This window comes from Anabas testudineus, chromosome 5 (assembly GCF_900324465.2).
Source record: "Anabas testudineus chromosome 5, fAnaTes1.2, whole genome shotgun sequence".
Lineage (NCBI taxonomy): Eukaryota > Metazoa > Chordata > Actinopteri > Anabantiformes > Anabantidae > Anabas > Anabas testudineus.
The window spans coordinates 6,604,983-6,622,542 of NC_046614.1; the positions used below are offsets into that span (position 1 = coordinate 6,604,983).

A 17,560-nucleotide genomic window follows, 5' to 3' on the forward strand; every position below is an offset into this window, starting at 1 on the left:
GCAGTAATTGACAGCAGAAGATTGTTTATGGCGAGTGTAAATTCTTTGCATTCCTTCACATGCAGCTTGCACTCTCAGTTGTCTGCCTGCGTAGAGGGCACAATCAGATGCTGACCACAGCCTGACAGACCTACAGGATTTTAGCTGCTCTTTACGTGGGCCCCTGGATCTCTGAGATTCCAGAGAGAGACAGATGCTGTATGCAGCCAAGATCAGAGGCAGAGCAAGCAGTGTGTCAGCGTCACACACTGTGATCGCTGTCTCCTCGGCGGTGCCGTCGTCAGCATGCATGCCAGTACAGTTCCAGCCGCATGCTCTGATAAGAGCTCCCCAGCTGTCACTGATGGAGCTCATAGAACAAGGCTGCCCCTCTGCTCAGAACTGCTCTGTACCCGTCTGTGGTGCTGGCTCCATCTCTGCTCTTCACTGGGGAGGAGCTCTGGACCAGAGTCCTTCTGCTGGACAGAAACAGACATGCTCTGTTTCGATAGAAGTGCAAAAACACATGTGCATTGTCCTTGGCACATCCAGCACACAGTGATGAGACCTAGACTACGCTTATGCTCACACATTCTGTGATAAATGCCTCATTATTTTCCCCACAACACTCTGACTAAATCATTGCAGATGTGCCTGAACGTGTCAGTAAAGGAGCAGTTGACCAAATTTTGATGTCAGACACAACAGTAGTAATTAGTGAAAATGACTAAAAGCGGGCTTTCGTTCTACGTCTTTCACTGAGATGCGAAACGAACACACTCCCTCACACGAAACATCCACGGTGAAGAAATTGTTCTTCACCAGATGCTGTTTCCACTGCTTTGTCAATCTCTACTTTTTTGTTTTTGCATCCCACACAAGCAACCACACTCGAAGTGGTTCAGTAATTATTTGTGTATGACAGATGCGAGAAGAATTCATTGCTCTCTACGGGAGGCATAAAACATAAGCACACTAATTAAGTGAAATTGCTTGCAGGGGCATAAACCTTTGCATCTGATTTGAGAAAAAAAAAAAAGGCAAATGTTTTATTCATTTCACCACATGGGCCTCAACGTGCCGTATTAGTGCTATGTTCATCATTATGTGATAAACAAAAAAGACAGTGGTACTTGCCACAACATATCTAATCAAACTATCCAATCAAGTGTATCACACCCTTCGTGGTGTACCCAGCGAATGCAGCCGAGTGGCTCGAAAGCCTTGTAGGTCTGAAAGCTTGAACTCAAAGACACGCAGGCTTGCGAATCTGAATAGAGCGCATGCTTGTGATTCACCTGTAGCAGTGCAGCTTCTAAATAGCTGAACGAGTTGGAATAGCAGAGTTTCTCAGCGTTCACTGTTTTCCCCTTCCTCCCACTGCTTTGATATGAGTCGAAATAAGAGCAGGCTGCGAGAAAAAAGCAGCTTGATATTTCTGCATAACATGAAAAATTAAGGTGAGAGCTGTATTTTTATGATGCCACAGTGAAGACATAACGCAGTCTACTTAAGCAGACTGATGTCAGTCTGATATCTGTAGGAGTCTGCTTTGGCACAGTTATTCTACATAATGCTGTCATTACCATTTGGTATTGTTTTGAACAGCCATTGAAGGGAAGGATTAGCTCATTTAGTCTTGTTGAGCTTTAGCTCTGCTGTCTAAAGTGGAACACTTTCATTTGCTGAATCAGTTTTCTGTAAGAAGGCAGTCGATTTCCCCTAGCGTGCGGTGCACCTTGATGCAGATTTATTCGTTTAAGTGACTCAGGGCCTGCAAAGCATTTTAGCCTCATTCAGTCCCTCTGCGTGGACTGCAGCTCAAACATTTGAAGGCTAGTCATAATCACAGATGGAGTGACACATGGAAAGTAATGAATGGAAGTGATAGTGCATAGGTGACCCTGTATTATCTGTACTATCTCCTTTAGTCCAGTCCTTGATAAATGTGTGATCTATTGACTGAGATTAATGAAATAAGTCCACGGCAAAAAGTGTCAATGATAAGGCCTGTGCTTTGAATTATGAAGCAGCACTGCACAGTATAACTTCGAAATACAAACTAACACATGATGTATGTTAAAAAATGAAAAACTGATTTTGTTTTAATTCTCAATGCAGGTGGTCAGAGCTGCTTCTTTTATTTATTGCAGCTCAAAGGCCACGCTGTTATTAAGATTTGCCTCCAATAAGCTTTTAATTGTTAAATGTTTAAAAAGGCAGAGCACATAAAGTTTGTATTTAAAACCTCATAAAGCCAGAATCTGTAATCCTGACAGACACACAGTTTGAGACATTACAAGTCTAATTAAAGTTTATGATTCTTTTTTATTTTTGTCCCATTTGAATTTTACATTCACTAGTAAAATAGACTGAGGTCACGGAACGATTACCTGCTGAATCTTGCTGAAAGCTCTGCTCCTTTTTTGTTATTGCAAAATCCTTTCAGAAAGTCAGATTGTGTTTCTCTAGTGGCTTATCAAGGGGTCCACATTGCATTTTAGAGAGCGTGGCCATTTTGGAAGTACCCTCCCCGGCAGTCAGGACCATTGTGTGTGTGACTCGGAGAGAGCATATTCCATTTGGCCGCCTAACAGCGTGGCCAAACAAGCTTTGAGGGTTTGGGGTAGTGTTTGTGCTAAAGCTCAGGGTGAAAATGAAATGGAGGAGCCCACACAACAGAGACTGAGAGTGCATATTTAATTTGTTCTGTGCTTATCAGCCTGGTTGTACTGCACGGGATAGCAGAAGAGGGATCGGGCGGGTTTGGATGCTGCTTCCATCCCACAATGACGGAACCATTAAAGTGAACAGCAGCTGGCAGACACACACCATAAATAAGTCAACATTTCACAAGAGGAAACGCGGACTGTCGTTGGACAATGAGAGCGCTTAGTGTGCGCCTTAGTATCCATACCTCTGTAGCCACACACTGTAAATCCCCAAAGAGAGGAACATTTATCCTATTCTGCTGTAAATTCGTCTTCGGGCTCTGCAGCTGTCACCAAGTTGGCTCCAGAGTTAGTTCAGAGGGGAGTTGTTTCAGATTGCAGTATAATGAAGATCATTAGCCCAAGATTATTCCTACCGCTGCCTTAATTACAGTACTTATCTAATTGCTTATTAAGACCTAGATTTGGTGAATGCACAGAATCTAAATGAAATGGGTAAACACCTAATTGGACAAATCCATTAGTTGAAATAAAGAGTTTCATATGAGCAGACATGGTGTGGAATAAGAGACTGTATTAACATAATGGAAGATATGATTCTCTATTAACCACATTAAACAAATATGCAGGGTTTTTTTTTTAATTCTCTCTAGCCTTTCTAATTTCTCCTCCATTTGTTTTGCTACCACTTTCAATTCATGTTTTAATATAATGAGCATTATTGGCACAACCCTAAAAGCAGTTTGTTTTCATAATTGCAATTATGGAAAATGCTAAAAGATTGGTAATGGCACAAGCAAATGTTTAAAAATCTCAATAAATCACATATTAACGTGCATTAACCAAGTGCTGGAACAAACATCAGCATAATGTTATCTCCCCCACGTCCTCCTCGCTGTCACCTCGCCTCACTCCTCTCTCTCACTTGCTTTCTCGCCTCTCTCGCCCCCCTGTAGTTTTCTGGGGAGGTGCCAGAGAACAAGGTGAACGTGGTGGTGACCAACTTGACGGTGGTGGACAGGGACCAACCCCACAGCCCCAACTGGAATGCTGTGTACCGCATTGTCAGCGGAGACCCCTCTGGACACTTCACCATCCGCACCAACCCCATCACCAACGAGGGCATGCTGACCGTGGTCAAGGTAAAAAAATGAAGCCGTACATTGACGCCACACGCTGCTGCCTGATGATGAGCTCTTTGAAAGTGAACACAGTGCGTTTTCCTTTTATTACTATTCAACGCTGCATCTCGTGTGTTTTCCACCTGCTCTGAAGTGCCAGATGTTGCTGACTGAGTACTTTGGTCTCACATTGTTTTAGCTGAATTATATGTCGTTTCTCAAATTGCAACACAGTTAAAACTAATCTTGCAATCAGCTGCACTAATTGTCTTCCCGTCTCTCATCATTTTATTTTCTCTATTTCTCTCTCTCTCCTGTCCCCCCTCCGTCATTTCCTTCTTAGCCGGTGGACTTTGAGATGAACCGCGCCTTCATGCTGACGGTGGTAGTGTCCAACCAGGCCCACCTTGCCAGCGGCATCCAGTCTTCACTTCAGTCCACAGCAGGAGTCACCATCTCTGTTCAGGATGTTAATGAGCCGCCTATCTTCCCTGTCAACCCTAAGATGATTCGCTTTGAGGAGGGCGTGCCGGCAGGGACCACTCTTACTGTGTTTGCTGCCCAGGACCCTGACCACTTCATTCACCAGATTGTCAGGTAAAGAGGACCACAATATGTAGGCCATGTATTCACTGAGGGTGATACTATATCTACTCTACAGTATGCTCGCCCCACAAGAGTTCATTTCAGACATCCCGTTGAGCATATTTTTACGGGACCATCTTAACATGAAATGCTAAAATCCAATAAAAAACGTCTCTGTAAAGCTTCACTAATTGATTTTTTTGGATACGTGAGGAAAGCAAAAACAAGCTGTGATATGAAAAACTTGTTAGCAAATGTTGCTTATTTCCACATCAGCAGACAATGAGCAACATTATCATCAATTCACAGTCTTGTTTGTGTCCACCTGGTAAATTTAAAACATCTGATAGTCACTACATTTTCACTCTGCTTTATCTGGTTCTTTGCCTGCGAAGCTTCTAACTGTGTTCAATAGCTGAAAAGATGCTGAAAGATGCTTAAACATATAGTTCTGTGGTCCGGAGGATGGCTGAAGCTATTCTGAAGGCGCTACTCATACACAGTGAGGGATTTCCAATATTTTGTCCACTCCGTGTTTGTATGTTCTTCCAAATCTGTGTGTGTCACCAGTGTTTAATCAGTGCTTAACAGTTTCTTCACAGTTTATCCCTCTTCTGTGACATTCTCAACTGACTCCCGCCCACATCCCGAGCTCCCGTTCCCTCCCCGTTGCCAGGCGACTGGTGAGAAGAGGTCATTCTGTAATAAGTTGGACACTGTCTGTCTGCCCTCTTTAGATCCCTATCTTCTTCTCTTCCTCCTCATTGATCCCTCCATCCGTCCTTCCTAACTGGGATGACACACTGCGGGCATTGTGCCATCGCGGCATCGACCGCGTGTGACAGTAACTCCCACATGTCCACTGAGGTCCGGCAGCATCATTCCACTCTGTAGCCAGCTCCAACGAGGAAGATTGATTTTTCTTAATGTCAGTGAGACTGCCTCCTCCACTGAAGAACCCAGTGGAAATGTTACTCAATTCATGGCAAGGGAGTTAGTGGGAGACGTACTCCTATATACTGTACACGCTGTAGGAGTGAGCAACATTCACATCCCGGTTGTCTACTCCTAAGAAGATGCCATGCAAACTACTTGGACTGAGCTTTTCTGCCCTTTGAAAGAACTCTTCTTTTACTCTCTTTTCTCTCATTCCACCCTCCCACACCCCCCCACCCCTCACTCCCTCTGACCCTGTCACTTTCTTCGCTGTCAGACCGTGTGTCTGTTATTGATGGGAGCTCAGAGCTGCTGTCTTCTCCAAAGCAGCTTGCCAGCAGACGCTCAGCTCATGCTCAGACAGCCTCATCTCTTCTGCTGCTGTATTCCCTTTAGGTGACCTCGATTGAACCCTCGCACAGTACACACACAAAAGACACAGAAATGCCCGAATACACGCAAACGTGCATGCGACCGCCCACAGAGGACGAGTGAAAAGCCTGTGTGTGAGCAGTAGATGGGATAGAAGCCAGGTTGTGTTGGTTTTTTTTTTATGTTTCTGAATTTCTTGCCTTTTTTCCTCTCTCTCTGGAGGAAAGAGAAGATGATGTGAGGCTGAGTCGACTTGCCAGCTGATTTTACTGTTAGATGTTATTTAAGTGGCAGCAAGAACCAATTAATGTGTGTGTGTGTGTGTGTCTGAGAGGGAGAAAGAGTTCTTGTACTGTATTTCTGTTCTTGTTAGTAATAGAATATTAACCCTGCAGACTGAGGCCACTGCTTTGATGTGAGGTCATGTTGGTCGGGGTATATGTGTGCAATCATCTGTCGAAGCAGCGTGTTACGGAACATGCCTATTTAAATTAATCCAGCTGTCTACATAGACTGCTCAACTTCAAGTCGATTACATAACTAGAGTGATCGGGTTTTAGATATTTTTGTGAATGCACGTGTGTAGTTACAGATGGAGCACAGGAGCTGCTGCTGCCCATACTGCTCACGTTGTGCATCTGTATACACATGATGTTAGATCAGTGCTTAAAGATGGATGGAGGATTAATTAGATGTTCTTCACAAATTTTGTATTACGCCTCCACAACTTTGGGACGCTCAGAGTGAGTGAGTGAGTTTTTTTTCTTGGACATTCACAAAGAAATTTACAGTATTTAAATGTCTGGTGTCAGTTATTCACTGGAGAATTAATAAGTCATTTTCTCTCAAGGACATCCCAAAATCGTGTTAATAAACAATTCTGAAAAACTGAGGAAAAGGTTGTGAGTGTGTCACGACTAATAAAACACTGGTGTCGCATTTGTTTTTCTGCTGTTAAAAAGAAGCCCCGCAGTCTCCAAGACCTCGAACAGAATAGAAGGGTTAAGGGTTATCGCAGTCTTCACAGACAGAGGCTTTGCTTTTCCAGCTGTAGATGAAGACACAAGGAGTTGACATTTCGTTGGCACAGGAAGTAGAAGGACGGTGCCAGTTATTCCACATGCACACCAGAATCGAACCTGCGGGGCAACATCAGATCCTGACTAGCGCTGCATGACAAGCTCTTTCATTTCAAATCATCAGTCATGTATGTATATACATATATATGTACACACAGCCATATATAATGTCCTGTCCTATGGACTGGCATGGCCCTTGCTCTATCTGTCTGTTTACTAAGTGTGTACCATCCACATGAGTTTGTCTTTAGGTGGAGGTGGAATTAGTTTTTCTCCAGGCTCTGGCTAACTAGTGTCAGCCTCCAACGCACTGCTTTAATTAAGCCCCCTATCCCACTCATCACGTTTTCTTACATCTTACATCTTACCATGCTTAGATTCAGAAGCACGCCTCTCTCACTCTCTCGCTGTGTCCGTTCGTGTGTCTCTCACCCACACCTCCTGTCATCACAGCACGATGACCATCTACCTAACATGAGACTTCTTGCTTGCCCACAATTAACCATTCCTCATTAGACCTGAGGGAGAAACACTTTCCTCTGCTTGGTCAGTTGTTAAGCCTCATCGTAGTTGTTAATGAGATTTATAGACTTAAATTACAGCTGTCATTTTCCACATCCACGTGACGTGTGGACCTGACAGTGATGAGAGTTGCTGTGGAGACTGTGTGTGGGTACAAAGAGCAGTGAAATTGTTAAGAGCTGCTGTTCTGCATATGGGCACAGGTTTTCATCAGCTCTCATGCTAATGAGCTGCTGCTATGATAAGCTCAGTGAACATATGTTCCACTCTCCGTGTCGTTGTAATATTTCAAAGGTGCTTGACTGGTATTGCTTATTATAGTAATGAACGCTGAACCTGATAACGGGTACTTTGGATCAACAAATGAAAGATAAGGTGCTGCTGGAATTCAAGTAACAGTTGGCTGCGAAAGTTAATTTGTGCAACATGTTTGTGTGTATTTGCTTTGGGTTTAATGAGCTATTTGTTTTTATTCCTCTGTGTGTGTTTGTGTGCGTGTGTGTATGCAGGTACTCCAAGCTGTCAGACCCAGCTAACTGGCTGAAAATTAACAGGACTAATGGTCAAATCACCACCATGGCTCTGCTGGACCGAGAGTCGATATATGTCAAGAACAACGTGTACGAGGCGACATTCCTGGCATTCGACAATGGTAAGTCCGGTAAGTCAGGATGACTGTGTGTGTCGTTATGACCTAATAAACAGTAGAGCACATGCAAGGCAATGCCGACTCTTTTTATGGAGCTCTAGGATAGCTCTAGGGACGGCATTTCCAAGCCAGTCCACCACTTAGGTCCACATTAAAAAATATTAACGTCTATTGAATGGTCGCCCAGGTGATGAATCCTAATGGCATGCAACAGCAGTTAACTATGTAGCGCCTCCCTAACATTATTATCTTAGCATCATTATGGCATTTGAGTTCACTGCTGACATAGCCATATGCTTGTTGTTTGTCATTAAAAATGCATTATCCAGTTGAAACAGAAAACAAGTAACACATTTCTTAAGTATATTTTTCAGCATAGAAGCACTGACCTCAAACTATGAATCCTAATGTATGGTGCAAAGGCTAATGTCTCGGGTAATAGTGTAACATAAACAGTGCACTGCACATAAATATTCACATTGCCTTGTCTCTGATAGAGAAAGATCTAAGAATTACATCTCTCAGTGAAGGTCTGTAGGATCAGCCTCAGCTGCAGCAACAATGTACACAACTAAGCAACTAAAGCACTACAAACAGAGGTGCTCGCTCTGTGTATAAGTAGGAGGGACCCATGTGTTTTTACTCCAGTGAGAAATGAGAGATTGGTTGCCCTGAAGCACACCAACTTAAGCTCAAAGTGTTGACTGCCTATTGATTGTGGAGCCTAGTGTCAACAAGGGGATATATTCCACTTTGATTGAAATTCTCTTTACTTATTCTACTCAAGCGAAGCGTAAGAAGCAACAAAACACCCAGCCAATCATAACCGACAAGCCGGTCGATGGGCCTTGAGGCCTGGGGCAACAGACCTTTACATACAGTAGTTGATGAACCAAGTTACTGTCGGGTAGAGGAAAAAGGTTGAAATACAGCACTGATGAGCTGCTGGGGTAAATTGTATTTATGCTGCACTGCATCAGTAATTTAGTACAGCTTGGTGCTTGTCAACTGAATATCAAGGCCACAATATATCACTGCAGTGTGTTTGTTCAACAGAGCAGCACACATAATTTCTTATCTTTAGTTGGAGGTTGTAATGCTTAGATCAGAAGAAGAAGACAAGAGTGTGGGAGAACCACTCAGAACAGTTACTTATTTTATACTCATTTAGGTATCAGTATGTTTGTTGTTCTCTTAAGGTAAAATTACAGTATTATCTGTGAACTGTAGTATTATTGTGAAAAGGGCTTTGTGACTGAGCAAATGATCATAAGCTAGTTAGATTTTATCTATATAATGCAGCCCCACTGCTTTAATTGACTGACGTGAAGCTTTCCTGTCGTTTATTCCTGTTTAACCTACTTTAACTTAGCTAATCGTTTATGTGTGAAATGTGAATTTGGTGAAGTAACTCATGGCCATAGAGGTATAAGAAATAAAACCTCAGAATTGGGTCATACCACAGTAAATGTACTTTTTACTGATGGTCTGATCACATCCACAGATTTTCATTGAAGCCGTTTAACTTTTTTCATAATTGCGCAAACAACTCCAGTTAATTAAAAATCCAATAATGTGTTTTGTTTTTGTTTGTTTTTCTTTTCAAATCACTTTGGAGTATTTTCATTATTTAAACTCTTCCCATATGTTTATGTTAGTAATTGAACCACATCCCAGTGAATACAAACATTTTAAAATGAGAAAACTCATTTGTCATTTTTGAGTTATGGTTCTGCAAAGGAAAGCCTGTAATGACAAACAAAGATCCACATCCTAAAATTAATGTGCTGTACTTCAGAATATGTTTAATATCTATGTGTTTTATCTAAATATTTTTAAGTATCTGATATTTGCATTTCAGAGCATATGTCTCTTTGCCACAACAAATTCAGACCATCGTAATATATGAATAGTATAGAAAATACAAATAATATACTATATATAATATATATGATTTCAAATATACTGTTTTAAAAGTGTCATACATACATACATATATTATATTATATACATTCATGTAAGATGCATTATGAAGGAAAATATGAAATGCAAATAAAACATGATCAGTAACCAGTATATGTTTTATAGCTCATCCTCAGCATTAGAGACATGACAGGGACTGATGAGTGAGCCATAAGGTTGTACGTTTTAACATGCAGTAATAAATAAATGTAATATTAATAAAACATCATTGGTGCATGGAAATCTGTTGCGATCCCACTTTTATGCAACTGAAAAACTTCACACCACAACCATTAAAACAAAGATCCTCTCACTCATGAAATACGCAAGACAGTTACATATTTAAGTTCAGACTAGAGTTCAACATTATCACAGTTTTCACAGCTTTCATGCTGCATCAACTCGAATCCGACGAAACAAACAACCTCAAGTCCTCTCGGCTTTTTTTTTTTTTTTTTTTTTTTTCAAAGCAAGCGGTGCGCTTAAAAAACAATGACTTGCGTATTCCCACCACCGTGTTGTTGCAGCATCGCCAGATACAGCAGCATTTCTCAGTCAGTTAAAGTGCAGTTCAGCCGCTGTGAGCGCTGGAATTAAAACACATCAGAGCTGCTGTTGCTGTTACCGCTGCATAAAACATTAGAAATGGGTCTCCCAACCTGATTCTAGTTCTGGTCTGGTCTGGTCTGGTCGGGTCTGGCACTTGTAAAAGAAACCCTAAATAGGTTATGATGAGCTTGTGTTTCTGGATGCAGTGAAGGGGGGTTAGGTTTGAGTCGTTTCCCAGTGAGCCTTGCAGAGTGCAGATAACAGCAGTCTTAATGGGTGTGTTGTCCCCTCCAATAGGAGTCTCCCCTCCGTCTCTTCAGGAAGCAGCCAGTTCTGAACTCGAGGAGTAAAACATTTATGTGTTCTCTCATTTGTTCTCGCTGTTTTGTTTGGGCGCTCTACTACAAATGTATACAGTATTGTTCTCTGCTTCCAGACACTCAGTAAACAAAACCTTTTCTCTTCCCACTTGTTTCCCTGCTGGTGTGCCTCGTTCTCTCAGCTCCACTTATGAATCAGCTGGAAGATTGTAATTGAAATGGAACGATTGTTTTTTGCCACCTTCTGTAGTTTTCTCATCGCGTACTTTCTCGACTCCACTTGCCCGCTTCTTGCTCCATTCTCCATTCATTTCATCTTTGCCCCTCTGCCTCAGCTGCTCGCTCCTGTCTCCATCGCTAAACTATTATCTCCCCATCTCCTCCTTTGATCTTTTCCCAACCTCCCTTTTCTCTTACCTCCCCTCAGGCTCGCCTCAAGCCAGTGGGACAGGAACCCTCCAGATCTACTTGATCGATGTGAACGACAATGCGCCGGTGCTGGTACCCCAGGAGGCGCAAGTGTGCGAGCGCGCACGCCCCAACTCCAGGGTCAACATCACAGCCTCTGACGCCGACGCCGACCCCAACGTAGGGCCCTTTGTCTTCGAGCTGCCTTCTTTTCCTGCCAGCGTTCGCCGTAACTGGACCATTTCCAGACTGAGTGGTAATTAAATGCTGTACATTGGCTTCAATGCAGTTCTAAATGTACCCTTGTGATGTAGAATTGAGGAAGTATGGAGGAATGATATATGGCATCCCGCACCCTCAGCTGAATTAAGCCATAAACTTAACAGATGGGATGCAAAGCCCTCTCTACAGAGTAACTGGCGACATCAATCGGGGAACAGGGGATTGCTGTAAGCTATGAGAGAAGTCCAAGTTTAACAAAATGTCTCACAAAGCTCGCAGTGAGAGACGCGGGTGCCATCCAGTGTTGACGTACGATCTATCGTTTGTGACAAATGAGATCCATTCATCTCTCTGTCCCCTGAGCAACCGATCTGTCACCTAATCCACCCAGATGGATGTATCACAGCAGTTGTCTTGAGGACAAATCTGATCACATACCTGCATTCTTCTCCCAGCGAGGCTCTCGTCTTAGCTTGACTGAGTGATAAATGCTGAAGGTTATACATATTGTTTTTATTTATATACAGTGTATGTTCGATGCCTCCTCGCGTACATATATGTCAGAATGATTGCTGACAGTTCATTTGGTTGCAGCTTTTATTTGCTGTGCCGTTCACTTGTACCTACGCACATGCTGACATGATATCTCGCGGTAAACAAAATGTAATTTCTCTGCAGTTCACTGCCTAATCATATTTGCTCCTCTTCTTCCTCTCTTCATCCTTGATGTCTTTTCCCCTCCTACTCACCTCCGTCCATCTCCTAATGTTTCATGCCTTTTCCACCATTTTCTCTCCATCATGGGCGCTATCTTACTCCCACACTGCAGGTGACTACGCTCAGCTAAGGCTAAGGATTCCTTACCTGGAGCCAGGTGTTTATGAGATCCCCATCATCGTGTCTGACTCAGGGAACCCTCCCCTGTCCAACCGCTCACTGATCAGAGTCAAAGTGTGTCCCTGTGATGATAACGGGGACTGCAGCACCACAGGGGCCGTAGCAGCCGCTGGCCTTGGCACTGGGGCCATCATCGCCATACTCATCTGCATCATCATACTGCTTAGTGAGTACAGTACAAAGTGAAATGATCCAAACTATCCCCAACTGGATCCCTGCATTTGTATGTCGCACATAATGAAAAATGACAATTTAATTGTAAACAGAATGTCTTTTCTTTATGACAACCGCTTCTGAACCAGTTTTTTTTGTCTTTGATGTTTTTGCTGCTGTTTCCTGCAGGCATGGTTCTGCTGTTTGTGGTGTGGATGAAGCGCAGAGAGAAGGAGCGGCAGGCAAAGCCCCTGCTGATCGACCCCGAGGACGATGTCAGAGACAACATCCTCAAGTACGATGAGGAGGGAGGAGGAGAGGAGGACCAGGTACTGTTTGTAGAAAGTAAATATAGTGCATGCAGCTGTGTTGGTGGCATCAATACAAATTCTTTTTTTCTGTTATTTTTTTATTTTTAGAGAAGGTTGTGAATTTCAATTAGATAACTTTCTCAATACTCATTAGGGATCACCCACAAGAAAAAGTCAAATCAACACACATTTTAAGAAAATGTTAGCGTATCTCCAGAGCTCGCTTTGCTGCAATTAAAAAGTAATATATCTAATGAAATCAATCAATTAATTATGCGATGGCGCAGCTGGTGGAGCAGTTGCTCGACTCTAGGATTGATGCTTCACAATCCAGCTCGTCCTGGCCATGTGTCAAAGCGTCCCTGGACAAGACACTGAACCCCAAAAAGGTTTATAAAACCCCCGTCACTGAGAGTGCACAAGCCAAGCGTACTCTGGGTGCTGGTCCCATGTCTGGTTAAAAAAATTGGGGAATTGGGGTTGCGTCAGAAAGGAGTACCCAGAATAAGAATTGTGCCAATAAGCTGAAAGAAAGAAAGTCAATTAATATTTGATTGATCAATTATGGTAGTACATTATTGCTAATTATAAGGGATATACATTAAAGCATAAAGATAAACTGCTGTTGAAGCAAAAGGTTTTGTGGAAAAATGTGATTGCAGAAAAGCTTTACAACAGTGGCCAGAAGAGCTTCTATATGATTTTTCGTAAAGCATCTTTGCCTTGTAACAGACATTAAAACAGCTATTTCTACCAAACCACTAAAACCTTCTGATCGATGTATAGTTGGAATTCTTTCCTCTACAGTATTTTTTCCACTGAGTCAGGAGTCAGACCAGTCATGGACATTTTCATGATGCGTCCTGCTCAACCAGGGGGGACTTTGAAGATAAACAACGTGGCCTGTGCCTTTTTTCTGATTTCAATTTCATATCAATGTCACCCCCTGGATATATTTAAATGATGAAACAGTTTCAACTTGGTGATTACTGATGCGCGTTGGTGATGTGGTCTTTGTGGAATTCAGTTCCTACCTGGTCTTTTTTAAAATGATTTTTCATTTCATTGAAGAGAGAAAACTCAAAATTAGTCCATTTACCACTATAGCACAGTGGACAAGACAGGGCGCACTCGGTGCAGTCTATAGAGGACAGACATATTTTTCAATCAAAGAGTGACACTGAAGTGTTTTCAGTGTGAAGTCTGCCCTCGGATGAAAAAGCTGCTTTGCTAGAATTCCACAACTGTTCGTGTTAACAAGACGTTTTTCGGCTCAGAAATGCCAACTGTGAACATTCTTCTAGAAGTTACCTCACACCACCTTTCCTTGTTTATTCTTCCTACAAAAACGGGAACATTGAACAGTGGTGAGCACCAACATCTACGATTAATTCAGGAATATGTTTTTAATCATTCCACTTTTCGTATTCGCCATTTTCCAACATCCACACGCACGTTTCTAGTGCATAAACACAAACTAGAATCATATCAGCTGGATGCAGCGTACATAGTCATATTGTTACCCTAAGATCTCTTGTTTAGTCGAGGAATTTATCTTTCAGCCGAAAGAGATTTGTTAAGGTAACTCAATAATTGCTCTATTTATTCCCAACACATGCCAGAGTTTAATATCTAACCAGGACAGAAGACCAACAAATTTTATAGAAGTGATTTGTAATAACAGCACTGCTCATCTTTTATGTACCATTTAGTTCAGACTTAACAGGCTCCAGTAATGAATATAAATTTGGCTACATGTTGTGCAGAGCGTGTTGATCACCCACATGATGAGGGTGCAGATTATCCACAAGGGTGCAAGAGCTCCACATGCTTTCAGCGTGATGTGACAGTAAAGTGCGATGCTCATATTTATTATGTCGTTTTATTCAATTTGTCGTATAATGAGCTTAATAGTAGCTTACAATGTAGAGTATATTCTGTATGCTTTAGCAAGCGATTGTGGGTGCCTTTAATCATTTGAGAGTTGTTTTAACATTATTTTAATATGAATTATGCATCACAACTAATTCCAAGCAGATTTGTTGTACTAGACAAGTGGCAAAGTGATGTATGCAATATGTGTGTGATTTGTGTAAGTGGATTCTTACAAATCTTCAGAAACACCCTCTGCTTTATTTGCGAACTTTAATATCTGGTGGTGTTAATGTTGTGGAGGACAGGGGTCAGCATGGGCAGCTATGCAGCTTATGCATCAAGTTGTGGTGCACTGTGTATTCTGACATCTGTTGATCGTAGCCAGCATTAACCTGGGAGTTAGCTGTCTGGATTTGGTATGTTAAATGGATTTGGGACACAGTTAAGGTCTGCCAAATAGAGTTTAGTTTGTTAGAAAAAGAAATAAAATCTCTGAAGCCCCGATTTCACAGAGTCAGCAGGAGTACACATCAAAGTCAGAGTCCATGAAGGTGAACAATGTGACCAGAGAATAGATTCTAGCTTGTAATCTGAGCACACTCAAAAACCAAACCCAAAGAATGTTGTCTTATTCAGTGAGACCAACAGGTTAGAAACAGTTAATAAGTTAAGTAATGCTGCTGATGATAGTAACCATTAAGCTGACTCTCGACTTCCTCCATCCAGGACTACGACTTAAGCCAACTGCAGCAGCCTGAGTCCCTGGAGCACATCATCAACAAGCCGACTGGGGTGCGCAGGGTTGACGAGAGGCCGGTGATCGCTGAGTCGCAGTACCCCGTCAGACCCAGTCTGCCCCACCCTGGAGACATAGGAGACTTCATTAATGATGTAAGAAGAATGATCTTTTGTTGTGTTGTTTGTACAGACGTAAGAAGTAAAGAAGTATTCACACACACACACGTTTTGCCTCCATTGCCTTCAAATATTTTAGGAGACAATTTCTGGCAATGACTCCTTTTCTCTAGAACTGTATTCCTGTCAGCAGGGGCACTTAGTGACTGCTTGTGAAACAGTATTCAGCTCAGATCAGGGGAAGCAGATGACACAAAGCTTATTGCAACTCGTACAGTTTGGCATCCTTAACATGTTACCATGATGTGATATTGTTGTCAAACAACCATCCAGTTTCATTAGAAGGCCGTCCTGTTATAGGACAAAGGTCCAACCACAGACAACTTAGAGATTTCTGATGTCTTTCTCGTATCTCCAGGGTCTGAGAGCAGCAGACAATGACCCCACAGCTCCTCCCTACGACTCCCTGCTGGTGTTCGACTATGAGGGCAGCGGTTCGACAGCTGGCTCCGTCAGCTCGCTCAACTCCACCAGCTCAGAAGACCAGGACTACGACTACCTCAACGACTGGGGCCCTCGCTTCAAGAAGCTGGCTGACCTGTACGGCGGAGGGGACGATGACTGAGAGCGGAGCGGGGTTGCTGGACTGTGGCGGGGGTCAGGAGAGGAACCGTGGGCAAGGGCCAAGAAAATGACGCAGGCTCCATGGTAGACGTGAGGGACAGACTCTGACATGGGCTTGCTCACAGCTCTCACCGAGCCTGCATACATGAATTCCGCTGCAGCGCAACTGTATTCTGGCTTTATATTTTTCAGTGGCGAGTTTGTAGTGTGACGTTATTTCTTTGTTTTCTTTTTTTTTTTTTTGTTCTCTCACCGTGCTGGACCCAGAGCTCTCTGGGGACGAATCAAGGCGGTGGCGAGAGCCACGAGTAGTGAATTTGTGCTTTGATTGGTTGTGAAAACAAAACCATCTCTTGCTTTAGTCTCACACTGAAGAGAATGTTTGGGGGAAGACGCTCTCTGACTCTTTCACTCTGTCAACTTGAATTTCCTTAGAACAGAAGCACTGTCATTTTATAAAGTGCCTTTTGTGGTGTGTTTTTGTATCAGACTCCTGCTATCTCAGGATCGGTTGCCATTCGTGCAGTACAGTGGAGGCGCATTCTCACGTCGCCCCCTCCGCGCTCCTCAAACCAGCCCTGCCTGTCAGTTTCCTCTCCCCTTCACAGTGGTGCAGATGAACAACCCCAGCAGCCAGTTCCAGGAGGGAAGGACACAACCAGGGCAGACTATCGGACAACAGAACCCAATTAATTATGGCCCGAAAAAAAGCCAACAAGAGTTGTTTTGGGTAAAGACAACCCTCTTGTCTGAGGACCTGCTCAGTTTGACTTTCACAAGCATCACCTATCGACACAAGTTCAGCAACACGCTGACATTGTGCGAGGCCATTTTTATACATGTGGGGGTTTTCTAATTTGGTGGAGAATGCCTGCCTTTCCTCTGTGGACTCATGAGTTTGGAGCTTTTATGTTGAGACGCTTGCCTGCCCTGTATGGTTTTGTGTTGCTCTCTCCACAGTGTAAAGCTTATGTAGGCATGATCTGATCAAACAGATGGTGTAAGAAAGTGGAACTTGAAATGACTTTGAAAGGCATCTGAGAAGGATTTTTTTTTTTTTTTTTTTTTTTGTCGCCTTGAACATTCCCATTTTTTATAGGCAAACAAAACAATGAAAAGGTGCATGATTTTTTTTTTTTCCAAATGTTTTACTAAAAGCACTTGTTACTATGTGGTGAGAATGTGAAAATAGTTGACAGAAACTATATGAATATACTCTGTATAAAGACACTGAGAAAATAAAAATACTGTAAGATACCTATTTTTGAAGTATTGACAACATAAAAGTTGCTGCTCTTTCTCTAGCTCTACATTGGGTTTAGGGAATTTTTTGGGTCTGTGTACCATCTGTTCAGTCAATACTTTGAGTAGTGAGGAAGACCAAAAAACAAAAAATAATTATTAAAAACATTTAGTGGCAGTTGAAGTAGATGCAGTAACTCTAATAGTTGACAGGTTCATGTCCTACA

At 42.6% G+C, this 17,560-nt stretch overlaps 1 protein-coding gene across 1 annotated transcript in view; it reads left to right on the top strand.

Moving 5' to 3' along the window:
• Window positions 1–17,155, top strand: part of cdh4 (cadherin 4, type 1, R-cadherin (retinal)) — a 163,437-nt gene extending 146,282 nt beyond the window's left edge. The window contains exons 10-17 of the mRNA XM_026346638.1: window positions 3,608–3,793; window positions 4,116–4,369; window positions 7,776–7,927; window positions 11,174–11,410; window positions 12,206–12,439; window positions 12,616–12,755; window positions 15,339–15,503; window positions 15,886–17,155. Coding sequence (XP_026202423.1) covers window positions 3,608–3,793; window positions 4,116–4,369; window positions 7,776–7,927; window positions 11,174–11,410; window positions 12,206–12,439; window positions 12,616–12,755; window positions 15,339–15,503; window positions 15,886–16,092 — 1,575 coding nt within the window. The 3' untranslated portion in view covers window positions 16,093–17,155. The remainder of the gene's footprint in view (window positions 1–3,607; window positions 3,794–4,115; window positions 4,370–7,775; window positions 7,928–11,173; window positions 11,411–12,205; window positions 12,440–12,615; window positions 12,756–15,338; window positions 15,504–15,885) is intronic.
• Window positions 17,156–17,560: the final 405 nt, after the last annotated feature.